The 21,401-nt window shown below is 36.0% G+C and overlaps 1 protein-coding gene across 2 annotated transcripts in view; it reads left to right on the top strand.

Annotated features, from left to right (window-relative positions):
* The window catches only part of LRP6 (LDL receptor related protein 6), a 164,984-nt gene that overhangs the window by 50,293 nt on the left and 93,290 nt on the right, over positions 1-21,401 (top strand). For both annotated transcript variants that reach the window (XM_080811028.1, XM_080811029.1), the window contains one exon: positions 10,440-10,637. In XM_080811028.1, the coding sequence (XP_080667154.1) occupies positions 10,440-10,637 (198 nt within the window). The remainder of the gene's footprint in view (positions 1-10,439; positions 10,638-21,401) is intronic.

Here is a 21,401-nt window from a genome sequence, read left to right as displayed (position 1 = left end):
CTTGACTGGACCTACCTGAAGAACAAAACAAAAAAACTATAATTACCTTAAAAAACGTTAGTTCTGTGATCTTTTTCACACTTTAATTAGCATAGCTAAGGGTAGATGTGAGTCACACAGTGTCAAAGTTATAGAGTGTCAAAGTGACTATTTATAGTGTATATATTTTTATGAAAATCATAGGTAACTAACATGCTTTTTTTTTTTTTCTCACCATTTTGGCAGCATGTTCCAAATTAAGAGCTTTTAAGGGATATTTATTATATTCGTTTGTTCATATCCTATAAGTAAAATGAGACTCTGGTGTGTGTAAGACCATCAATGAACAAGCACACTTAAAACTCCATTGAGGATTGCCACTAAATATTTTTATATGTAAAGAATTGGAATCTAAAAGTTTGAAAATTTATAATAGAGATTTGAAAATCTACTTTCATCTCTATATATCTTTGGATATTTATATTTAGTACAATTTTTGCAGTAATTGTGAAGTTTAAAAAATCCCATTTCTCAAGTTATAAAACTTTTGAGGGAAATATGGAAGACTGTTGTGTGGGAAGTAATTTATTTGGTGCTTTGCTTCCTTATATAATCTTCCACAGTTTTAAGAGCTACTTATTAACTAATACTTAGGTCCAGCTGGTTAGTGAGTTAAATATATTAATGCTACTGTGAAAGAACAAAGTGCTATGGATAAACAGATGCTTCAGGAAGTCACATTTCTCTTCACTGGTTCTAAACCCTAAGTGAATTAGAATTCCTTGAAGAGCTTTTATTTTTTTAATTTTTAAAAAATATTTGTTTGTTTATTTTGTTGTCCACCTGTTAAAGTGATGTTCAAGGCCTGAGCAGAGTGGGGAAGTGCCCTGGAATTGGATAGGCAGGCAAGGTGGGTGGTTCACAGGCCCACACCTGACCCCAGGAGAGGATGCCAGGTGGTAGGGGCTGGCCACACCAAGGGGAGTACCAGAAGGGTGGCCCAGGCAGGCAAACCTGTAAGGCCAGCCCTTGAGAAGGTATCTAAGCCAGGTGGTGAGTGCCCAGGCCAGAGCCTAGCCCAGGGAGACAGGGTTGGGGCTGGTTGGTGGCTCCCAAAGCCTAGGGACTGGTGACTCTAGGGCCCTCCCCCAGCTGCTGCTGGAACACAAGGCATGTCTGCCAGTTGGACTCAAGCAGCTCCTAGAGCAGGCATGGAGGTGGTGGTTCTTCTCTGTGAAGGTGGTCCAGATAGGAGTTGATCTGCTCCAACATGAAGTGGATGGCAGCATGTTCTGCTTTCCCAAAACCATTGTCGCCTTTTGCACCTGCCTCCACCAGCATGCCCAGGTCCCCACTGGGGCCCGACACTGTCGGCTTGGATGCCACGAGGGCTGCGCTATGATGGAACATGCTGACAGCTGATGCCAGTTGGAAGGTCGAGAGGTTTTTAGGCAATACTGATGTGTGGGTCCCAATCCAGACCAATTTAATCAGAATCTCTGATGGAAGAGCCCAAGTTACTGATATTTTAAAAGTTTCTGAAGTCATTCCCAAATGCTGCCAGGTTTGAAAATTGGCATCATCATTATCATCACTAGTATTACTGTTATTAGTATATTTGTGTCTGGAGCGGGGAGCACAGCCCAAGAAACACCGTGGTCAAGAAAACTTGTATTAGTCTGTTCAGGCTTCTATAACAAAATACCATTACTGGTGGCTTATAAAGAGCAGAAATTTATTTCTAACAGTTCTGAAGGTTGGAAAACCCAAGATCAAGGTACTGACAGATTTGGTGTCTGGTGAGGGCCGGCTTCCTACATGGCTGTTTTTCACTGAAACCCCACAAGGTAGAAAGGGGCAAGGGAGCTTTCTTGGGGCTTTTTAATAAGGGCAATAATCCCATTCACGAGGGCTCCACCCTTAAGACCTAATCACCCCAGAATCCCTACCTCCTATAATACCATCACATTGGGAGGTGAGATTTCAACATAAGGGTTTTGGGGGTGAGAGACTTTCAGACCATAGCATAATTGTTAATTATAGTTACAATTCTAGCTTCTGAATATTCAAGAACTGGTTATGTCATGGTCATTATGAATTGATGGTTACTGGGTTTTGAAGTTATGAAAGTGAGTAATGAGTAAATCAGACAGGTTAGTTGAGTTTTCATTGTTTATGGTGGCATAAATGCCAAATTTTAATGTGAATTTGGCTTTTCTATCTGTCATAGATTATTCCCCTTTACATCAGTTTTCATCATGATAATGTTTTAGATAAATGTACAGATGGATGTTTCAGGATGTAATTTGCCTGATAGTTCTCTGCCAGTCATTCTCATGAATGTTGACATTGGCCCTTATGAGAGGAGTCCCAGTAGATTGAGGGAGGAGCTGTGAAACTTTTGAAACATGCCATTTGTAAGATGTTGGTATGGGGAGACTTCTAACATATGAGGCTTTGTTGGTAGAAGGGTTGAAGTGACCATCTAAACTTTAAGGTGATGCTTTTGGATGGTGTTGGATCTAAAAATGCATGTTAGTATTCATAGTTTTAAGTAATAGAAATCCCTGTGGTTTAAACAGAAAAGGTATTTTTAAAGATGTTATTGCGTTACTCATAAAATTCCCTAAGTCATAGAAGAACCAGGCTTGGAGTCTGTAGCCAGGTACAATGCTAATAAAAATCATACCACAGACCTGGTCCAGTGATGGCACCACTGTTAGGTGGCATGTTTACCACTGTTTGTGCTCTCACTGATGTGAGGCAACAGATACTCCTAAAGGTGCTGTTAGTGCTTCCTTGCAAAACTGGGTTAAAGAAGGATGGATTATTCAAACTGGATTTAATTATTAGCTTTTGCTTTTGCCCCCAACCTTACCAGCATGGATTGCTTGTGGGCCCTGCTGCTGCTGCTGCTTTACTGATGCTTCCTTCTCTTCCGCCTCCATTTTCTCTTTTTCTTGGTTTGTCTGATAGGCAAAACCTGAACTTTTGCCCTGATTCAGCAGGAACAATGCCAAAGAAATTTGTCACTATGGATATTATAGCAGCTTTCTTATGAGGACTAATGGGAGTAGAAATCAGTTTCATTATCAGGAGTAAAGATGGTTTCTCAGAGAATGACATGTACCTAAAGAACATAGGCCCCTATAAAAGTAGGTAAGATGAGCTTGAGAGGTGAACTGAGGAAATACTCAAGGGTAAGGGCAAGATTCTCCTCAAAAACTAATTTCCGGATTCCTGTAGTGTATCAGACAGTAATTAAAGGCATGACTGAAATAATTTTATCTTGAAAAAAGAAATTCTCTCCACCAGACCATTAAAAAAAAGTGGAGCTATCTATGTAGAGCTTCTAGCTTTGGGTGATGGGATAATCTAGCATATCCTCTGAGGTGACCCAGTAGCAAAATGTGAATAGCATACTTATATTAGTATATTATCTACTAAATAGACTAATTTATCTATCTAAAAATAGATTTGTTAGGTATAAAGCAGTTTTAAATTTAGGAAAATATTGTTCCAGTAAAGCTTTACTAAAGCTTTACAAATATTGCTATAGAAATCTGTACAGTGGGAGAACAAAGGAGAGAGTATTCAGTTTTATTTGGGGGCTATTTCAGATTGGCATTTCCTAGCTGAGTGAGCAGTTTTTTTCCAGGGAGACAATGTATGGATATGGGTAATAGCTTTTAGTCAATAGGAACACTATGTGCCAGACCCTCATGCCATTGCACATTCAAGGAATAGCAAACAGCTTGTAACTGGAGCATAGTAGAAGAATAATGATACTCATTAAAATAAAATTCTGCCTTTATTTTTTAAGGACGTGCTCTCTGTAATAATACATACATACAGAATGGCAGGTGTTGCAGACACATTAAGCATTTGAATGCTGACTGTACATACACTTGCCATTACATGAAGTTGTTTTAGGATAAGGGATAACAACAATAAATAAAACAAGGATAAATAAAACAATAAATAAATGACAATAAATAAAACAAGGACCTGGAATAAAGAGGGGTGGGAGTGTGTAAACAGTCCTAATATTGTATTATTTGAAATGTACAGAGGAGAGTATACTTGAAGGAGTCGTGAAATGCTTCACCAAAATGTGGTGACATTTGAACTCTTCTGAAGAATCAGGATATTTATGAGAGTGTATAGAAGGAGGAGAGAGGCCTTCCAGACAGTTAATATATCATCATTATTATATTTAGAGGAGCTGAAAATGCATCCTCTACAATTTCTTCAGAAAGAGGATTGTAGATAACAGCAGTTGGGGAAGATGCATAATTTGAGGATATTGGGGGTTCCAGACCACAGCAATAAAGTGGATATCACAATGAAGTGAGTCAAGTGAACTTGTTGGTTTCCCAATGCATATGAAGTTATATTTACACTGTCCTGTAGTCTGTTAAGTGTGCAGTAGTGTTATGTCTAAACCAACTGTGTATATACCTTAATTACAAAATACTTTGAGGAGGGGCGCCTGGGTGGCTCAGTGGGTTAAAGCCTCTGCCTTCGGCTCAGGTCATGATCCCAGGGTCCTGGGATAGAGCCCCGCATCAGGCTCTCTGCTCCGTGGGGAGCCTGCTTCCTCCTCTGTCTCTGCCTGCCTCTCTGCCTACTTGTGATCTCTGTCTGTCAAATAAATAAATAAAATCTTTTTAAAAAAATACTTTGAGGAAAAAAATACTTTATTACTAAAAAATGCTGATCATCACTTGAACTTTGAGCCAGTCATAATCACTGATCACAGATCACCATAACAAATATAATAATGATGGGAAGTTGAAATATTGGGAGAATTACTAAAATGTGACAGACATGAAGTGAGCAGATGCTGTTCGAAGAAGGTTCCAATAGACTTCCTTTTTTGCAGTGTTGTCACAAGCCTTCATTTTGTAAAAAACATGGTATCCACAGAACATAATCTAACAAGATATGCCTGTACTATAGCTAGCATTTTTTTTATAATAGTAGGGAATTAAATTGATTTAGTATGTTATTTATTCCCAGGTTTATAAGCTTTTTCTTCTAGTAGTATACCAAATGTTATTTCTGAGTTAAATACATTCTTTGTATTATGTCCACCAGCTTTTAAAAATTAGTCATCTAGACTGGGCATTTAAGGATCATTCTTAGCAATCTAATTTTCTCTGTGATAACCAGTTTATACATGTAGAATTCCATTCTGATGGATATTGTCACAGCAAAGCCATCTCCATATTCTTTCTTGTCCCTTAATAGTAGAATGTTTTTCATCTGATTACTGTACATTTTCCTTAAAGACAAATCCTCTAAAATGAATACTTTCACTCTTATTAATCATCTCTTATTTTTAAGATACAATACCAACACAAATAATTAAGTAGAGGGGAAACATGGAATTATAACAGACTTCTTCACAGTTTTTTTTCTTTGTAGTTCTATCAGGAAACATATCCTTGAAATCTCCAACCTCCTCTTCACTTAAAAGCCCAATTTACTAACCAAAGTTAAGATGGAACTAGCTCAGGGATCAGGAAGTGGATGGATATATGAATTTTGCATGGTACCTTTTCTTTTCATTCTCATTAGAGTCAGAATTTTTTTTCCACTGGTTATAAAATTTTACCATATATCTGTCCCATTATGTTCCCAATGACCCTTACACTTTGGGGCTGGTTTGGTTTCATATGCAGTTTTTTTTATTGAAGTTTCTTTTGCCCTGTTACTAGAGTCCAACTTTGACTATTAACATCCTTTTAATTTTATTTACCTTTTCTGCGCTACTTTCCTTTAATTTTTATTCTAGCTTTTCTTTTACTCTGTTGACTGGTTCTTTGGCTATATAAGGAAAAACAGTGAGGTGAAGATGCTCATTTCATCCTTATCTGAAGTCATCATGTTGCCCCCTAAACTCTGTATTCCATATTTCGCTGAATGACACCAATATGGACTCATTCGCATTGCCAACTCTTGAGAGCCATCCTACTCTCTCTTGTTTATCTTTCTTCTCCCACGTTGATCCATCTTTCAACTTTTGTCTTCATTAGTTCTCATTTGGAATATTTCTGTAATTTCTTCCCCTTCTAGCCAGTCCCTTGGTGTTATCACCAGTGATTAAAAGGATAATCTTACGACTTTACTTTTCTGCTTAGTCTTAAGTACCTTGTCACCACCTACAGGTTATACAGTTCAAACTTCTTTGTACAGCAGAATAGGTCCCTTCTGTGGGACTCCTTTTTTTTTTTTTTTTTTTTTTGCCAGGTGTCCCCCACTGTAAATACACTATATGCTGCAGCTCTGCTGATCTTCTTGCTGGTTCTTGAACATGTCATGACTTCTGATGTCTTTTTCATATGCTGTGTCTTCTTCTGGGAATGCCGTTTCTCATTTTGGCAACTACCTAAATAAAAGTATTGTTCTTCTGGTAAGCTTTTATTGAAAACTCTTAACATTAACTAGCTTGATTGAGTATCAATTCCTTGTACTCTTATAGCACCCTGTTCATACAACTCATGCCACATTTATCACTCCTTGCCTAGATGCAATTTTCATATGGGCAGTTGTTTTGCCATGCTTATTTTTGTATTATATCAAGGGTGATGAAAGGCTCCTAATAGGTACTTAGTACATTTTTAAAAATTGAGTAATATCTTGGCAATTTATAAAACACTTCTGTGTTTTTCTACTTCCTGTGCCTCATTCCCTTTCTTACTAAATTTATAATGAGTTTTTACTTTAAATGTTAATCAAATAACATGGAAATTTTAGTATTGATGAAATTTATTATTTTGCATTTTAAATATTTGGACGAATGAAAATACCTACAAGATTCACTTAAAAATTCTAAACTTTTATCATTCTTATCTTGACAGATGTCCCGTTTCTTTTTTTGTATTTGAAGTCTTTATCCTTGAAGTACTATGACCTGATACTTTTTTTACTGTTAAATAATGTGAGAGTTATCTATTAGCTTTGAGAAGCAGCAGGGTGTAAATAATTTTATTACTGAAATTCTTATTGAGCTAATTATTTTGTTAGCTTTTTATTTCACCATAAACTAGACACCAAATTCTTACTTATAAGCTTAATGCTTACTTAGGTTAATGACAATTGTGAGACCTACCTAAATTATATTATGCAGAATAGACACCACCACTTACTGCTGTATCCATCTGGATAGTGTGCAAATTGCTTATGTTCAGTCCATATGAGTTCTTCATAATTTATATACAAAGTGTGGTAAGTACTATAGCACAGTGAAACCTGCTCCAGGAGCACCTAGGAGTAATGCTGGGTAAGCTAGGACATGCTTCTACAGAAAAGAAGGTACTTTTGAATTAGCTTTTAAAAAATCATCTCTTGTTTCTTATATGTGTTTTATGCAACTTTATTGAGATATAATTTATATGCAGTAATATGCATATTTTTATATTTATAAAAGTTTGATGTTTTGATAAATGTATATGTCTACCATTACTCCCCCCAAATTTTCCATCACCTCATTCCAGAAAGCTGTCCTGGCCCCTTCAAGTCAACCTCTGTTTCCACTCTAGTAACTACAGATCTGATTTCTATCACTATAGATTAGTTTTGCTGTATCTAGAACTTCATAAAAGCGTCATGAAGTAGGTACTCTTTTGAGTCTAGTTTCTTTTGTTTTGCCTAATTTTAAAAATCCATTCTTGTTGAATGTAAGAATAGTTACTTTGTTTGTATTGCTAAGTAGTATTCCATTGTATAAATATACCAGAGTTTATATATCATCCTGTTAATAAATATACCAGAGTTTATATATCATCCTGTTAATGGATATTTATGTTGTTTCTTGTTTTTAGCTGTTATGAGTAAAGTTTCTGTGAATTTGCATATACAGTTGTTGAGTGGATATGTTTTTATTTTTCTTGGATAAATACCTAAAAGTGAAATTGCTGATTCATATAGTTAAATTTACATTTAAGTTTATAAGAAACTGCCAAACTGTTTTCCAAAGTGATTATACTAGTGGTGTATGACAGTTTCAGTTGCTCACTTGTCACCAACACTTAGTATTGTTAGTCTTTTAAATGTCAGCCATTCTAGTGCATGTGGAGTTGGTATGTTGCTATGGGTTTATTTATTTTTTATTTTTGTTACTGTAGTTTTAATTTACATATCCTTGATGATTGTTGAAATTGAGCATCTTTTTATGTGCCACTTGTCTATTCATGTGTCTTCTTTTGCGGAGTATCTAATAAAGTCTTGTGTCCATTAAAAAAAATTCAAGTGAAATTTACCTACATTACATTTACACTTTTTGGGCTAGTATTGCTTGGGATAATAGCCCTCTCTGATTGTTTGTCATGGAGAGCACTCTTATCTTTGATAACATTCCTGGGCATAGATTTTTCCATTACTTCAAATAAAGTCAGCATCCTCTTGCAGGGCCAGGTAGCTGCCAGTCTTCAAGGTCTGTTGTGTCTGCTCAGGGTAGAACTTTTGTGCCATAAACCTAGCAGTGTGGATTGCAGTGCAAGTAACTTATGGCTGAATTGTCACATTTCCTCTGAGAGTTAGTAGATTTTCTTGAGTAAATGCTTCTCATTTTGTTGTTTATCCTTTCATCAATTTTCAGAGACTTTAATTATTTTTTACTATCTTTTCTTAGTTTTTCTTTGGTTTTAGAGGAGAGCCTCTGTGTATTATTTTTAGTTTTCCTCTAGTCTTCTTCTCCACTGTAGCCAGTCTCTTCCTCCTTAGCAGCCCTACTCCCCAAACCTCACAAAGCTAGTCATTTCACCTCCAGTCTTCAAAATCTTGAAGTGTCTTTATGTTACTCTCAGAATAAAAACCAAAAATTTTAATATGGTCTAAAATTGTCTGGCTTGTTTTTTTATATAGTTTTATCTTTCATAAATCTAACGATTCCCCCGTTCCTCATTCTGGATGATATCCAGTCCTTATCCTCATTTTAGGGAATACTTTGCCTTCTATTCCTTATAACTTAAAGCTCTGACCTGTGATAAGAATTGACTTTGGAATCTGGGGGATGTAGGTTTGAATTTCTGTTCCCTATTTATTAGCTCTCTGACTTTGAGCAATATACTAACTTCTGAATTGTTTCATCTGAAATATGGTGATGGACAAATAATATTTCATAATACTGCTTAAGTGAGATAAAGTATATAAAACCATTAGCACAATGCCTTGTGTCTAGGAAGTATGTTATTCCCTACCTCATACTCTCTTCCCATAATTTCATTGAGTAAGCAATTTATATGAAATATCTATTTGTACAAGTGGAATCATTTTAATATTACCATTTCACCAATTTTTTGAGTAAAATTTATACTTGAACTTCAATTGTGCCTGAACACATTTATTGAGTACATCATATCTAGTTCATAGCACCCTCATTACCTTTAAAAATATGTCTTTCGGGGAGCCTGGTTGGCTCAGTTGGTTAAGCATCCAGCTCTTGATCTCAGCTCAGGTCTTCATCTCACAGTTGTGAGTTTGAGCCCTGCCTTAGGATCCACACTGGGCATGGAGCCTACTCCATGAAATATAGTACACTAAGAGTTTTACCTTTAAAAAAGAAAATTTTGTTTTTACCTCTGGAATGAGACTATTAATAGGAGACTTCCATTTTTTTTTTATTTTGAAAAAATTTTAAACTTGTAGAATAGAAGCAAAAATGGTACAATGAAATCCTATATACCCTAACCACAGTATAGTGATCATGTTTAGGAAATTAACATCAGTACGTAGCTGTTATACAATTTGACAGTCCTTCAGATTTTGCCAGGTTTCCCAATAATGTTTTCATAGCGTTTCCCTCAACTGATCAGTCCAGAATTATGCACTTTACAGTTGCCGTGTCTCCTTATTGCCCTCTGATCTACATTGTTTCTCAGCCTTCCTTTGACTTTCGTAATACTGATATTTTCAAAGACCAGTTGTTTTCTAGAATGTTCCTCAATTTAGTTTTCTCCCTTTCCTCATAATTTTGGTCAGGTTATAGATTTTTTTTGGGCAAGAATACTATGCAAGAGAATATTCATGAAATATGGTTTGTCCTTTGCAGTATGTCACATACACGACACCAGCTTATTCCCTCTTTCATCGATGATGTTAACTTAGATGATGGGCTTAAGGTAGTGTTCAGCACATTTATTTTCTCTAAAGTTACCATTTCCCCCTTTGTCCTTAATAAATAATCTGTGGGGAGATACATGGAGACAGTGTAAATACCCTTTTTCCTCAGTAAACTTTGATCACATAGTTTTTTGCATGCCGATGATGCTTGCCTAAATCAGTTCTTACCAGGGTGGTGACAAAAAGGTAGATTATTAAAATTTTGATAATTTCTAAGGGTTTCAGTAGTAGTGTTCCTGAGAAAAGCTTTCTTTGTCTAATAGTGATAATTACAAAATACTTGGCTGTTAACCTGCTTATATCATGGGTTTATTTGTTTATATGGTTTTTAGGTTCATGTACTGGACAGACTGGGGAGAAGTACCAAAGATAGAACGTGCTGGAATGGATGGTTCAAGTCGCTTCATTATAATAAACACTGAAATTTACTGGCCAAATGGACTGACTTTGGATTATGAGGAACAGAAGCTTTATTGGGCAGATGCAAAACTAAATTTCATCCACAAATCAAATCTGGATGGAACAAATCGGTAAGATGGCCTCATAAATTTCATTTTAAATTTTAGGTAAACATCATGATGTTTTAATATCATAATCAGATTATAAAGGCTAACTTTATTAAGAAATTAATGTATTTTTGGCTGAATGTCAAAGAGGAGAAGAGTAGACTTTTAGTTTGCTCTTAAAAAGAGGTAACTACATTTTCATCTATCTTGGTAGGATTTAGAATTTACAGACTGTATTTTCTTTTTCTTTACTCTGAGCTAATTTAGTTCTTTAGTGATTCTTAAACAGGGATAATATTTCTCTCCCAGAGTGTGAGAAATTTTGGTTAACGAGGAGTGGGAGTGCTGCTGGCATTTTAGTTTTAGTTTATGGGGGGCCAGAGATGGTAAACATCCTGTGGTGTGCTAGACACCCAGAACAAGAGTCATCCTACTCAGAATTACCAATAGAGCCCCTAGGTGCTGCTCAATATGATCTCTGTTGCAACTACTTACCTCTGCTGTTGTGGTGTGAAAGCAGCTGCAGATAACACATCTATGCCCATTCCTTTATGTATTTAGTAAAACTTACTTACAAAACATATGATAAATCAGTGGACTGTGGTTTGCTGACCCCAGGACTAGGAAAAAATCTGAATGCATGCTGCACACCAATATTCAAGGAAGACAAAGTTATAATACATAAACGTGGAATTTCTAGTCAGATCATGTTCAGAATTTTAAGGATTCTATCTGTGTTCTTGTGTTTGAATGGTTATTTTGGTTTCTAGTAGTCTCATTCTTAAGGTCTTAACAGAAACAGAGAATCTTAGGAGTAGTTGAAGGCATTTTTTCCAAGTGTGAACATTTGTGAGTTATCTGAACTATGAATCAGGAAGCATTTAGAAATATTGAAAATCACAAAAGATTTAAAGAATTTATTAAAATAAAGTTTTTGTAATTATGGAATTGAAGTTTTTTTGTTTTTGTTTTTGCCTTGTTTTAAAAGAATGAAAAGGGGTGCCTGCTTGGCTCAGTCACTAAGTGGCTGCCTTCGGCTCAGGTCATGATCCCAGGGTCCTGGGATGGACCATCGCATCGGTCTCCCTGCTTGGTGGGAAGCCTGCTTCTTCTCCCATTCCCCCTGCTTGTGTTTCCTCTCTCGCTGTCAAATAAATAAAATCTTAAAAAAAAAAAAAAAAAGAATGAAAAGACATACAAAATGGTTTAAAAATAAATAGAAATAAGATGAGAAATAATAAGTATATGATGAATATAAAAACATAATTGCTTTGTTTGAACTTCAAATTTGGCTTTAAGAGGGATGGTAGGAAGTAAATCTGGCCATATCATTGTTTTTTTGACTTCCTCAAAATACACAAAAACTAATGAATAGCAAATCCAGAAACATACCATGAAACTAACCTCAGGCATCCAGATGAAAAAGCAGGTGTAAGAGCAGACCACTAAGAGCTACAGGACCTCCATAGTGTTATTGTTTGTACAAGAGTAAGCAGAGAGAATTGAGTGGGGTGTTTCATAGATCTTAAAAGCAGGAGACCTCCAAAATAGCCTCAACTATTTACTAGATAATGTGGTGGACTATATTAAGAGCAGCAGCTGAAATGAGGTGGGGAGGGTTGCTCACTCCAGTATCAGCCAAGTACAGTGTGTTCATGGTAAAGACAGGATAGAGCAATTTGGCTCCAAAGAATTCTTGAAATGAAGCTGCTAAAGATCTCTACCAGCACAGGGTACTGCACTGAATGGAAACAAAATTGAATACAGTAGTAGCATAAAAATTGAACAGAACAGAGAAAATTAGAGGATCAAAAAAGGAAGAAAAGAGAAGGTTCAGATAAGGATAGGCAGAGAAAGAGCTGGGAGGTCTCAGAAAGGAAGCTACCATATTGTTTAACAGTACATGAAAACAACAGAAGAGTGAATTCTGTAGAAAAACTGCCTTAAACACTGTCTTCTAAAATTTTAGGAAAACTAATTATCCATAAACTTGAGACACGCAGCAGTATCAGTAAATATCCCATTTAAGGTTATTATAAAGAACATCTTATATTTTTAACAGTATTTTAAGCTAATAACAACTTTGAATGCATCTTAAGCTTTATAGTTTTTACTCTTCCTCCCACATTTAATGTTTCTGATGTCACAGTTCACATCTTTTTACCTTACATATCCATTAACACATTATAGTTATTTTTACTATAATTTTTTAACCTTCATACTAGATTTGTAAGTGATTTATCCAACAGTATTACAAAATTAGAGTATTCTGATTTTAACCATATATTTACCTTTTTACCAGTAAGATTTATACTTTCATGTTTTCTTATAAGTAATTAGCACTCTTTTGTTTCAGCTTGGGGAAGTCCCCTTAACCTTTCCTATAAGGCTGATGTAGTAGTGATTAACTCCTTCAGCTTTTCCTTGTCTCAGGAATTCTTCATTTCTCTTTCCATTCAGAGAGCTTTGCTAGGTAGAGTAGTGTTGGTTGGCAGTTGCCACCCTTCCACCTTGGCACTTTGAATATATTTTGCCAAACCCTTCTGGCCTCCAAAGTTTCTGCTGAAAAATATGCTGATGGTCTTATGGGGATTTTGTTGTGTGAAACAAGTTCTATTTTTGCTGTTGCTCTTCTTGTTTTTAACTTTTGATATTTCAATTATAATGTGTCTTGGTATGATTTTGGGGGAGGGATTCATCTTAGTTGAAAGTTTATGCATTATATCTGGATGGATGGCTATTTCTTTCCCCAGGTTAGGGCAGTTTTGAGGCATTTTCTTTCAATAAACTTGTGGCCCCTTTCACTTTATCCTATCTTTCTGGGACCCTTATCATATGAATGGTGGTCCACTTGATGGTCTCCTCAAGCCATCTTCATATGTATTCTTTTTGCTTTCTGCTTCTTTGGATGAATTCTGTTGCCCAGTCTTTGAATTTGCTGATACTTTCTTCTACTTGATCTGGTCTGTTGAACTTCTCTATTGAGTTTTTCAATTCAGTTTGTGTTCTTTTCCTCTTTGATTATTTTTGTTCTTTCCTATATTTTCTGTGTCTTTGTTGAAATTCTCACCTTTTTCATGCATTGTTCTGCTCACCTTGGTGAGCATCTTTATGATTGTTATTTTGAATTCCATCAAGTAAATCATGTATCTTTGTTTCAGTAAGGTCTGTTTCTGGAATTTTAACTTGCTCTTTTGTTTGGAACTTGCTCTTTTGTTTGGAACATGTTCTTTTGTTTCTTCATTTTTCTTGACTCTCTGTGTTGGTTTCTACACATTAGATAAAAAAGGCTCCCTTCTCAGTCTGGATGGAATGGTATTCTGTAGGACATGAACCTTATCTTATCAACATCCTGGTCTGAGCTCTTGGTTGTTTCTCAAACTTTTGTGATTGCCCAAACTGCCTTCTTTATTCTTAGCGGCTCCTAGTAGTGGGACTCCCTGGTGTGCCAAGATTTGCCAAGTGTTCCAAAGGGGAAGATCACAGCACCTAGATGTAGGTAGGTTGATTGGAAGCTGGAGTAGGTTGATTGGAAGCTGGATCCCCGACATAGTAGCTGGGAAAATATATAGTTAGGGGCTTTCCAGGGACAGACTTGGAGATAGACATTTTTGCCTGCTCCCTCTGCACTGGACCCAGGTATACAGCCACTGAAGAGGTTGTTATTTAACCCATATTTAAGAACTACTTCATTGCTACAGTCCTGTGCAAAGTATGAATGCAGGCCCCATTGACTTTCAGAGACAGGTGATCCAGGGGCTCTTCCTTTGGGTGGCATTTATAAAAGCTGGGGACATCAGATGAAGCTGATTGTGGAGATAATGGAGATTTGGATTGAGCTGGAGAGAAAAGGTGGAGGCGGTGTCTGCAGACTTCTCTGGTCTCCTGCGAGGATTGCTGTCAGCCCCTGGATGTCTGCTAAATTAGAAGCCTGACCTTATATTTCCTACAGGAAAATATTGGGACATGGGTCTTTCTGATTATTTCCTCTTCACTGAAACCTGCTGCGGCCAGTGTCTTACGTAAACCTCCTGGTAATAACCAAAAGCAAAAAATCTGTATATAGAAAAGATTAATAGGAATCTGAGCATACTACTACAGAAATTCAAATCACAAAGAAAGCAGAGAAGAACAAAGGGACAAATGGAATACAAAATAGCCAGAAAACAATGAAATAAATGGTAATATTAGGTCTATACCTATCAGTAACTATATAGAAATGGACTAAATTCTTTAGTGAAAACATGTTGAGTGGCTGAATGGATAAAAACACAAGACCCACTATATTGTCTGCCTAAAAGAGATTTTAGTTTTAAGAGAACACACAGTCTGAAAGTGAAGGGATGGAAAGATATATGTGAATATATATATGTGCATGGAAACCAAAAGGAAGCAGGGGTTACTGATATCACACAGTGATACTGATATCACACAGAATAGACTTTAAGCCACAGACTGTAACAAGAGAAAAAAATGTCTATTATATAATGATAATGGGGGTAATCCAATAAGAGGATATAACTTTGTAAATATTCATACACTCAACATCACAGTGCCTAAATAACATAAAGCCAACATTAACAGACTTAAAGAGAGAAATAGAAAGCAATGCAACAATAGTAGGGAGTTTCAGTATCCCGCTTTAAACAACAAAGAGATCACCTAGGCAGAAAATCAATAAGGAAACATTGGCCTTAAATTACCTGCTAGCCTAGGTGGACTTTAGAGACATTTAAAAACACTCCATCCAATAGTACCAGAATACACATTTTTCTCAAGTGCATATGAAACATTCTCCAACATAGGTCATATGTTAGTCCACAGACAGGTCTTAATAAATTTAAGAAGGTTGAAATCATATCAGGCATTTTTTCTGACCACAGTGGTAGAAATCAGTTACAAGAAGAAAAGTGGAAAATTATTACCTCATACCCATTAGAAAGGCTGTTATGAAAAAGACAAATAAGTGTTGGCAAGGATGTGGAGAAAAGGGAACTCTTGTGCCCTGTTGGTGGGAATGTAAACTGGCACAGCCACTGTGGAAAACAGTATGGAGATTCCTTAAAAAAAAAAAAAAAAGAACTGCCATGTGATCTGGTAATTCCACTTCTGGGTATTTATCTGAAGAAAACAGAAACACTAACTTAAAAATACATATGCATCCGCATGTTCTTTGTAGCATTATTTATAATAGCCAAGGTATGGAAACAACTTAAGTGTCCTTGGATGGATGAATGGATGAAGAAAATGTTTGTGAATTCCGAAAAAGAATATTATTCAGAAATAAGAAAGAATGAAATCTTACCATCTAAAAATAACTTTATGCTAAGTGAAAGAAGTTAGACAAAGATAAATACTGAACTCACTTATATGTAGAATTAAAAAAAAAAGAAAAAAGAAAAAACCCACAAAACCACCAAAGCTCATAGATACAGAGAACAGATTGGTGGTTGCCAGAGGCAGGAGTAGGGCATGGTCAAAGGACAGATGGAAGGAGTCAGAAGAAAAAGGTACAAACTTTAATTATGAAATAAATAAGTCAGGGGGATGTAATGTACCACATGGCAACTATAATTAAGAATACTATACTGCGTACTTGAAAGTTATTAACAGTAAATATTAAGTGTTCTCCTTATAAGAAAAATACTCTAACTATGTATGGTGATGGGTGTTAACTAGATTTATTGTAGTGATCATTTTGAAATACATGAAACTAATATAATCCATGTTATTCCTTAATTTAAAAAAAGTTAAAAATTGGAAAATTTGCACATATATGGTGATTAAACAAGATCTTCCTGAACAATCTGTGGGTCAAGGAAGGAATCAAAAGGGAAATAAAGACATCTCTGAAACAAATGAAAATGGAAATACACAAGATAAGTGGGAATGTATGTCATACCAGATAGCAAAGAACTGTTATAGACTCTAGGGTTATTTTAGTAAGCCTGGAGAAATAACTTGAGGAGCCTCTCTCAGTTCAAGAATGGAAAGAAACTCATCAAGTATGTTTAAATCCTTGAGTTCATAATGATACTATAGAAAGGAAGTGGTCCATTGGAGAGGATGATAGGGAACCAGTTCATCATTACTCCTAATGTTGGTAAAAAGGAAAAAAAGCAATTTATTTTCCCTTTCTTCCTACATGAATCTACCAGTAGCTAACAAAACAGTAGATATGGGAAAGCTGTTCCCACTAATATATGAAAAACAAGTGATATAATTAGAATATCAGCATTTTATAACTTTCAGTGAACTATTGGATCTAGGCAGTGAACGTGAGTGGCTGCTAACATCACAACTAGAAAAAGAATAGACATTATTTGCCTGCTTTTGGAGGAAAAGTGCACTGTTTCTTTTTGCCAAAGCTATCAGTTCAACATGAGTCTGATTGAACTTGGAATTTGCAGGAAAAACAGAGGACAGAGAAACATAGTCAGCTGCTGTTTGAGTTTGCATCAGTGGATATGGATCCAGAGGTTAAATATATCCCAGGTCCTTTGACAGATAAACTGTAAAGAATGATGATGGAGCCTGTAGATTAAAAGAGATTGAAAAGAGCGTTGAGGGAGGATGAGTAGGCCAACCATGGGGTTTTTAGGGTAATGAAAATAATTCTGTATCATACTATAATGATGGATACATGTCATACATTTGTCCAAATCTGTAGAATGGACAACATCCAAGACTGAACCCTTAAGTAAACTATGGTTCTTGGGTGATTATGATGGTAATCATAAACCAGTGTAGTTTCATCAAGTGTAACAAAAGTTACTTTTTTTTTTTTTTTTTTTTTTTACACTACAAACGTGGTACAAAAGTACCATTCTGATGGAGGGGTGGGATATTGATGGTGGAGAAGACTGTGATGTATAAGGGCAGGAGGTATATGGAAAATTTTCTGTACATTCCCTTCAGTTTTGCTGTGAACCTAAAGCTGCTCTAAAAAAATAAAGTCTTGAGACTTAACAGACATAGGAAACTAAAAACAACAGATGGTCAAGACTAAATTTTCTGTGGATGCACACTCAGCTAATAAAACTAAAAAGTAAAGGATTACTGTAAAGTCATAATAGTGGTTACTTTGAGGAGAAGGGTCAGAATAGTGGTTACTTTGAGGAGAAGGAAGGGTCGAGACAGGGTCCATGAAGAGTTTTCTGAGGTTGTTAGGAAATTTCTTTACTGATTTGGGTGAAGGTTACACTGTTTTTTTTTTTCTGTGTCAGTCTTATTTTATAATAAAAAGGTAAAAAACAAGTTATATTGAAGCTTCTCAGCAGATAGAGGAAAATGAATTACCAGCACACATCGGAAAGGTGGAAATTTAGAGGAGTTCATTGCAAGAGAATGTTTTCATCAGATTAAATTTGATGAAAAAAAAAATTCACATGTAGTCACTAAGGGATGTAATGTACTTTAAAAATGCAGTTTTTGTGTATATGTTAATTTTATATTACTTTCCCATGGTGGTCTCTGTTTAAAATTGGGGCATAATACAGGAGAGGTAATTCTACAAATGATTAAGCTAATGTTATTCAAGATAGAAATCTTCTGGAAATTAAGATAAGGATAGACCTTGGAGTACCCAGGGAAGGAATAAACTCTGTATGCCTTTAGTCTTCCTTCAGTGATCAGTGTTTTGATTTTTGCTTTTGATAGGAGCATGTAGCAGACCACGGTACCCAGTATTTTTTAGGTATTCAGTAAATGTGGATCAGATGATATTATTTATTACAGAAGAATAATTGTGTGCAGTTCTTTATGAAAATGGTGCTTTTGACTAGTTATTAGCAATGCATGATCTTTTTAGCTACTCTTCCAGTGATAATGGATTTGTCCTTCAACTTCTACACTTTGAGTTCTTTTTGAGACGAACACCAATACATTTGTCAGAAAGCCATACAAATACTTGAAGAATGCAATTTGGTCTTGGAAGGAGTAAGCTAATTGGTCCTCAGTTGAGAACAATATCGTTAGGTCAGTTACATTCTGCAGAGAAACCTCACACAAAAGTAAAAAAAAAAAAAGTACCTCAAACGGTTCAGTTTTGGGAAAAGCTACATAATTGTTGATTACAAATCTGAAAAACCCACATGAGCTGTACAATTTCCATGATGAACTTCAAAGATTCATTACTGCCCCTCTTCCTTTAAAGAAAATAAATAACAGGAATTTATAGTGTATACTTAGTTATTTATATTTGTAAATCTCCTTTCAAACAGTCTTCATATAAGCTGTGCAGTGTAGCTTTAAGTATCATTTGCCTTTGGACACAGATTACTCAAGGCTCTCATAGGCATTTCCTAACATACATTTATATTCCTAAACACTATCTCTGCAGAAGGTACATCACCTGTAAGAGTGTTATGTGCTTTGTGAGGTATAAAATTCATAGTTCTTTGATCTTCAGTTGCAACAGGGGGAAGACTGCAATATTTATCTTTGGGAAGACTACAGTGTTTAGTTTTTAAGAAAATTGTCAAGGTGCACCTGGGTGGCTCATTCAATTAAGTGTTCAACTCTTGATCTCAGCTCCGGTCTTGATCTCAGGGTTGTGAGTTCAAGCCCCACATTGGACTCCATGCTGGACATGGAGCCTGCTTAAAAAGACAATTATCAATGTACAGTTGACCCTTGAACAATAAGGGTTTGAACTGCACAGGTCCACTTACATGTGTCTTTTTAAAATAAATACAGTACAGTAAATGTATTTTGTCTTATGATTTTCTGAATAACATTTTCTTTAGCTTACTTTACTATAAGAATATAAATTATGATACATATACAAAACATTTATAAATTGGCTCTTTATGTTATCAGTAATGCTTCTGATCAACAGTAGGCTATTCTTGTTAAGGTTTGTGGGAGTCAAAAGTTATGTTTGTATTTTCAGTTGTATTGGGGGTCAGTGCCCCTAAACCCTGCATGGTCAAGGGCCAATTGTATTGTTAAGGTGGCATTTCTCCCTAAACTGATCTGTAGAATCAACATAGTCTCAAAAGTTCCAAAGGAGTTTTTGAATGTGTGTGTGCACACTTTAAAAAAAAAACAAAAAACAAAAAACAAATTGACAAATTGAATCTAAAATTTGCCTGGGAATGTCTAGAACCTATTAAAATAGTTCAGTTGTTTTATTAAGGTAAAAAAGTATGGCATCTTTCAACTTGATTTCAAGATTTACTGTAAAGCTAGAATAATTAAAACAATGAGGTATTAAATCTAAGGATAGAGACCAGTGGAACAGAATAGATTTCAGAAACAGGTGCACGTAAAGGTAACTGATTTTAAAGTAGATATCAAGGGTGTAAATAACCTATTTTAACCTGCCTTGACAGACACTGAAAAAAAAAAAAAACTTTAACATCTTTAGGGAATAATAAAAGCCCTCTGTGGAAAATAATTCCTAACAACTAGGGTCAAGTTTTTAATTTAACGTTATTAAAGAACACTTTTTTTTTTTTTTTTTTTGGTCAGTGTTATTCAGCAGCTTTAGGGAATGGGGGGAATGGTTGGAGGCAAGTCTAGGAGGATGGATGGAAGCCAGATCATACAGGTGTAGTATTCTAAGAAAAGGCATTTGAGTTTTATTCTGAAAAGTAGTAGGAGTCATTGCAGATTCTCAAGGAGCAAACTGACCTGGCTAGATTTGTCTTTTGGAAGTCCCAGATTTTGTTTTTGTTTTTTTTTTAAGATTTTATTTGTTTATTTGACAGACAGAGATCACAAGTAGGCAGAGAGGCAGGCAGAGAGAGAGGAGAAAGCAGGCTCTCCACAGAGCAGAGGGCCCAATGCGGGGCTCGATCCCAGGACCCTGGGATCATGACCCGAGCCGAAGGCAGAGGTTTTAACCCACTGAGCCACCCAGGCGCCCCAGAAGTCCCAGTTTGATAGTTGTATAGAAAATGGTTTGAAGATTATTTATAATTAGTTCACTTCCTTAAATCTTCCAGTAAATCATCATTATTCTCAGGTGAAGTACAAACTCTTCATTGTGACTTAAATGATCTAACTCCTTTATTTCACTTAGGAAAAATGTTCTCACCAATCCTTCCTTACACACTAAGACCTAGTCCTAATGAACTACCTGTAGCTCCCTGAAGATATATGTTTGATGACTCCTTTTTCTACTTTGAATGGCTGGTTAAATGGAAGTGCCATTCCTTTGAGAGGGATTCAGAAGAGTAGAATAGGTTCCTTTTACTTCTCTTTTTTCTGTCTTTTTTTTTTTTTTTAATGTAGGAAGAGAATGAGGTTGAGTTCAGCTTTAGACGTGTTTGCAGTTGAGTTGCTTAGAGAAAACTATGGTTATGAAGTTTGGAGAGCTTTGGATATATGAGCCTGCAGCTCAGCAGAGCAGTCTCACAGGGAGAAACAGATTTATAGTCATTATCAAGTTAATGGTTATTAAAGCCATGAACTATAAACATAGGGGAATTTTGTATCAGTACCAGAGACTTAGGCAAAGATAACAAAATACAAGAAACCTTGAAGAATTTCTGCATGGTTCAGGATTGAAGGATGTCCCAATCTGACTAAACTGTTGTGAGATTAATCATCCACTTTTGTCTGGGTTTCAGGAAACCCCTTAGACCTAGGCAGACTGACATGGTTCATTACCTATGGAACTTGTGTAGAATTGACTTCTCAAAGAAGCAAGTTGAAGAGATTTGCCCAAATAAGCAGTAATAACCTCATCTCTCCAGAGATGATGGCTGGAGCTAGGGATGAGGAGGAGGAGGAGGTGGGCTAGGGTGAAAGTAGGCCTCATCTGGATTCTGTTAGCACTTC

Source organism: Martes martes, assembly GCF_963455335.1.
Source record: "Martes martes genome assembly, chromosome: 8".
NCBI lineage: Eukaryota > Metazoa > Chordata > Mammalia > Carnivora > Mustelidae > Martes > Martes martes.
Note: the sequence above shows the minus strand (reverse complement) of the source record. Positions and strands in the feature narration are given on the sequence as shown.